This window comes from Pseudorca crassidens, chromosome 10 (genome assembly GCF_039906515.1).
Source record: "Pseudorca crassidens isolate mPseCra1 chromosome 10, mPseCra1.hap1, whole genome shotgun sequence".
NCBI lineage: Eukaryota > Metazoa > Chordata > Mammalia > Artiodactyla > Delphinidae > Pseudorca > Pseudorca crassidens.
Window position 1 is genome coordinate 37,715,851 of NC_090305.1, and position 6,000 is coordinate 37,721,850.

At 43.6% G+C, this 6,000-nt stretch overlaps 1 protein-coding gene across 1 annotated transcript in view; it reads right to left on the minus strand.

Moving 5' to 3' along the window:
• The window catches only part of TBC1D22B (TBC1 domain family member 22B), a 64,944-nt gene extending 61,610 nt beyond the window's left edge, over positions 1–3,334 (minus strand). The window contains exon 1 of the mRNA XM_067753129.1: positions 3,142–3,334. Within this exon, the coding sequence (XP_067609230.1) occupies positions 3,142–3,197 (56 nt within the window). The 5' untranslated portion in view covers positions 3,198–3,334. The remainder of the gene's footprint in view (positions 1–3,141) is intronic.
• Positions 3,335–6,000: the final 2,666 nt, after the last annotated feature.

Below are 6,000 nucleotides of genomic sequence, written 5' to 3' on the forward strand. Positions count from 1 at the left end.
ACTTAAAAAAGATGTTTAATTCCATCAAATTACCATATGACCCAGCAATTCCACTCCTACATATACTCAAAAGAATAGAAAACATACTTTCACACAAAAACCTGCACGTGAATTTCATAGCATTATTCATAATAGCCAAAAAGTAGAAACAACCCTAATGTCCATCAATTAATGAACGGATAAACAAAATGAGGTACTTCCATACAAGGAATATTAGTTAGCCATTAAAGGAATGAAATACTGATACATGCCACAACATGAATGAGCCTTGAAAACATTACACTTAATGAAAGAAACCAGGCACAAAAGGCCTCATATCACATTATTCCATTTATAGGAAATGTTCAGAATAGGTAAATCCATAGAAACAGAAAGATTAGTGGTTGCCAGGGGCCAGAGGGAGGAAGGGATGGGGAGTGACTACTAATGGCTATGAGGTTTCTTTTCGGGGTGATGAAAATGTTCTGAAATTAGTGGTGATGGCTGCACAAAACCATTTATACTCTAGATGAATATACTGAATACCACTGAATTATACACTTTAAAAGGGTGAATTTTTATGATATGTGAATTATCTCAATAAAGCTATTATTTTACAAAAGGATGTTGTTGTTGTTGTTTTTGCGGTACGCGGGCCTCTCACTGTTGTGGCCTCTCCCGTTGAGGAGCACAGGCTCCGGACGCGCAGGGTCAGCAGCCATGGTTCACGGGCCCAGCCGCTCCGCAGCATGTGGGATCTTCCTGGGCCGGGGCACAAACCCATGTCCCCTGCATCGGCAGGCGGACTCTCAACCACTGTGCCACCAGGGAAGCCCCAAAAGGATGTTTAAATCATTTTGAACTTGAGGCTATTTTACTACATAAAATTCCTGTTTGTTGTAATTAAGGTTGCTGGATCATGATCAAAGAAACTGAAAGTAATCTGCCATCTCTTTGAATTTTTACCTTTCAATTTGCAAAGAGTAAACTAGTTTCACTTCTAGGTTGCCATGGACCTAGACACAGTTATCTGTGTCATTTCCCCAACCAGAGAAAGTTTTTCTTCAGTATGACTGAAAGAGCACAAATGCAAAAGTTCTGTTCTTGAGAAAACGTCCTAATATTTTCCTTAAATCAAAGCACGTTCTATCTAAAAGACCTTTAGTTTTCTCCCATAACCAGGGGCTCCTGGAGCTTCCCTGCTAAAAGCACACAGCTGAACAATGTTTCTCTTCAACAAGCAAGGTACTATTATGAATTCTGGCAACATTTTAATGCCTTAAGATAAACAATGAAAATAAATACCTAGCACTGGAGTAAGGATCAGAGAACCAGTCTTTTAAATGTTTACTTTCTCTAATAATAACAGTAATACTAATAACTACTATTTATCAAGCAACTATAATGCGCTAAATAAACACTGTCCTAGGTTCTTCACAAATACGGTGTTTAATTCAGTCCTCACAGGAACCTTTAAGAAAGTATTTTTATCCTCATTTCACAGATAAGGAAACTGAGGCCTAAAGAGATTAAGTAAATCATTTGCCCTTGATCACACAGATAACAGCCCCATAATAATCCAAGTCTTTCAGAACTCAAATGTTCTCTCTTCTATTCCTGTATATTCCTCTTCAAAATGAAAAAGGAAGCCAGAAACTTGAAGAAACTGAAAAGACTGCTCTTCCTATCTCACAAAAGTAGTGCTTTGCAAAAAAGATGACTGTTTCTACAATCCAAAAGAGGAAATATGAAAACAAAAATTGTTAATAACGACCAGCAGTCAGTAGGCACAAAATACTTTGCCATGTCCCACATCTCAAACACTGCTTCCTGATTTAACAGTTTTCCCATAGGTTCTGATTATAACCTTCAGATGTCAAAATTTAATGATCTCACCATGGAAATCCCCAGAGAACAGCAGTTAGCGAGACTGGAGAGCTCCCTAGACCAGGAAGGAAAAAGAATCAGTTGGCAGGAAGTGGTGCCTATCTAAAAACATAGAAGTCTTTAGCATTAATATTAACACTGGGATTCCACAGCACTTTAACCTGAAGCTATTTCTGCATTACCTTGTATTACTTAAAGCTGATCCCCAGATGTCTAACAGGATCCTAAATAAAATAAGACTGCTGCATAACAACCACTGACCCTCATTTCTCTCTTGCTATTTAAAAAAAAAACCCACAGGTTTAAAGGATTATCCCTGAATCAATCAATAAGGAAGGGTAGCACGTGGGGCACAACCAAACATGAATTTCATTATCAAGTAGACTGTGGCTGTCAGAAATCTTAAATTTAAGACTGTAATATACACTCCTTTTACTCCTTAGGACTACCCCCAAACAGATTTAAACTATAAACCAACAGTAGACTGACGAATGTACAATTGCTAAGAGACTCAACATATACCAAAAAGGGGGTGATGGTGGGAGTGGAGAGTAACTTAGAAAGTCCGTTCTCCTACTAAACAATTTAATGCAAGAAGTACATTACCAGGCAGAGGGGAAGAGGTCACTTGGGGTTGAACAAATCCTTAGAAAACGCTAAAGAAATATTCTCAATTCTAGGTCACCCTGTAATAATTCCTAACGGGAAAGGGCCAACTCAAGATAAAGTAAGGTCGAGCTTAAGAATTTTCCTCACTTTTCTTGTCCCCCCCGCAGACGCTCCCACCAGAACTTTTTTGGGAGTCCAGGAGAAAAATTCGTACGTGCAGAGCTGGGGGAGCGACGGAAGGGGCCATCCTCGTGCAAACAACTACCTGTGCGCGGTGGAGACCCCCCTCCCCCCACGAAGGAGTTCTGTTTAAAGTGAAAAGCAGCTCTGGGGATGGCCTTTCAAACCCAGGACCGACACTGATTATTCACCCAATTCCACTGTCCCCTATGCCCGAACTCCGGCCACCTCCCGGCCGAGGGCAGCCCCTCCAGAGCCCTACGCCCCCAGTCCCGGTTCTGCTCCCACACCCAGCCACCTCCAAAGCTCGGTGCCCGCTCCTTTGCCTGACAGCTGTCCTCCCGCCACCAGGCAGCCCCAGCTCCCCCCGCCCAGGTTCCCCAAACCAGCCTTCTTGGGTCGCTGACGCCCCAGGCCCGCGGGATTTAGGGTTTAGGATCTGGAAGGGTTTGGTCCAATCCCCTCTTCTCAGCGTCCTAGGCTCACCTCCCCGGTAGCTTGGCGCTCCTCTTCCAAAACTGCTTGCTGTTCTCGGCGGCCATTGCTCCGGCCCGGGGAAGGCCCTGTAGGCTGGCCAGGGGGGTACCCAGCGAGATGCCCCCAGGACCCCGCAATCGCAGGGCCAGCCCAGGCCGCTTCCCCGCTGCCGGTCACCCTCTCCCAGCTCCCGGGGGCGCCATCTTGGATGTGGGCACCCTCCCACCCAGCGCCGCTGCCATTGGTGGGTTGCGCAGGCTGTGGTCAGACAGACCAATCGGGAGCTGGAATCCTGCAGGCCGCTGAAGCCAAACGGTAACGTCAGGGGCTGGGCATACAGGTGAACCGGTCAGGAGGAGCTTGGACGAGCCGGGAGGCGGGGCTGAAAGTTCCTTAACCCAGGCAGGAGAAGCAGCAGGTAAAGAAAGGGACCTATGGGAAGGAGGAGAGGGTGCTGTTTTCTTTGGGGGGTAATGAGGTTCCTGAGTCTAATACTTTTTGGAAAGAGAGAGCATATATATTTATATACATAAATCTTTGACCTAAAAATAAAGGCCCATGTGTTGGTTGCAGCCCATTTTTAACATCTCCCAACTCAACGACACTCGTTATTACCTTCTCCCCTCCCCCGTTCCGTTCGGACCCTGATATATTTTAATCTGTGGAGGAAGATCGATACTGACCCGATGGCCCAGAGTTGCTAACTGTTCAACACGTGAGTAACGGTTGGTTCACAAGAGCCTCGCTCTCCTCAGGTAATTGATCACTATTAAAGGACTTGTGCTGTAGGTGAAATTCAAATGATCAAATCTCCGTTTCAACCAATAACTGTCACTTTCTGACTATGAGAACCCAGATGCTGACAAACTTCTTATTTTATCTATCCGGTTCAGACTACAAAGTAACATTTCTTGAGAGGACATAGCGCATCTCCAAGGCATGAATCACAAAGATTAAGGATGTACCCTCAAACACCCTTAATGTCCCTTATTAATCAATTATATATCCTTCGCCCTTGAATTTATTTTCAACCTAGTTTTGACTCAGAATGAGATTTAATATTAGCATTTTGAATCCTTTTAATGTCTTGTCGGTGTTTTTTGCTCTTTTTGAGTTTCTGTGGTTGTATACCACAGTGACTGAGGTGGGGCCGGGCGGGGGGTGGGGGTGGTGCAGGGAGCACACCCTAGTCCAGAGTAGTTTTTGTCCCAACGAAGGACTGATGAGATAGGCTGATCGTTCTCCAACCCCACTCCTGGTTACTGCTAGCACAGTCCTTCCACATACTGGAAGGTCTAAAGGACCTTCTTTTATATGCCCTCTGATGGCCCCTTTCTACACAGAAATACCTCCATTTTCAACCTTCTTTTGTCCCCTGATTTTACAATCATGAGATTGTATGAAAAGGGCTATTTTAATTTTCTCTGAATTTCTCATCTTTTTATAGACTTTCATCTTATTTTGTCTCAGATGGTCACCTTTATGGGCATTTGCTCCATCAAACAAAAACTTCTCTATCCTTTTAATCCTTTAAGCTGCCTTTCTTTGGCTCTTTTTCTTAGGATGCGGTGGCTAGCACTGCATGCTGAGATCCAAAAGGGATTTCCTGAGGTTTTTGTTGAAACTGATGCTTTGTCTTTACTCTGGACCACCAGAACTTTTACTGGCATTTTGGATTTTACAAGAGCTGATGTCTTGAAGGGCTAATCTACAGCAACTTCTGATCCCTTTCCTCAGTGGCAGCTGGCAGTTCAGAGTTCATTATCTTAAAGATGTCACCTGAATTGTCTCCCCCTATGTGAGCTGCCTTACACTTGTCCACCTGGCAAGTGACCTGCCACTTTCCAGCCAATTCACATAGCTTTAGAAATGTTCCAGGAGATGCCCCCTGTTGACTTGATATTTTCCTATGTGGAAAGCAGAGTATAATTTGTGTACCTAGAAATGTCTCAAAGTATTCCTTTTTCTTGATCATTTATGAAATGTTAAATAACACTGATTCCCAGGGGATGCCTTAACATTGTTCAACCCAGAGAAGCCCTTAATATTCTTACTCTTTATTTTTTACATCTAAGCCATTTTCCCATCCAAGATAAAAAAAAAGTTTACTTGTCTAGCGATAACTTTAAAAATACTCTTTGTTAGGGAAGTTGAGATTGTTGGGCCTTTTTTCACCATGACCACCCAAATCGAAACCACCCACAGCTTTACAGCAGCCTGCTATTAGGCCTCTTGCTTCCACTCTTGCCCCCTTAGAGTCTGTTCCCCACACAGCAGAGAGAGAGCCTTTTAGAATGTCAGATTATGTCACTACTCTGATCAATATCTTGCAATGGCTCCATCACACTTGGCATAAAATTCAAGCTCCTTAAAGACCCTATATGATTTGGTTCCACTCTCTTCCTTGCTTAATCTGCTCCAACCACACTTACTGCCTTTTTGCTATTCCTTGAACACTCCAAGCATGTTCCTACCTCAAGGTCTTTGTATTAGCCATTTCCTCTGCTTGGAATTCTCTTCCCCCAAATATCTGGATGGCTTGCTCCACATTCCATATTCCCAAGTGTCTTCACCTTGGGGATACCCGCCCCTACCACCCACCTTAAATAGTGGGCTCCACCACTCTATTTTTCTTTAAAGCACTCTCCCTACCTTCTGTACTATATACCTGTTTCTTGTCCATCTCCACCCCCTAGAATGTAAATTCCACTAAGGCAAGGATTTTGTCTGCTTTGCTCTCTGCTCTTCTCTGCTATTCTCACCTAGAATAGTGCTTGGCACACAGTAGGTGCTTAATATTTACTGAATGAGAGAATGAAGAGTATAAACTATTCTTGTCTTTTGGTTCTATGTTGTTCACACACATTT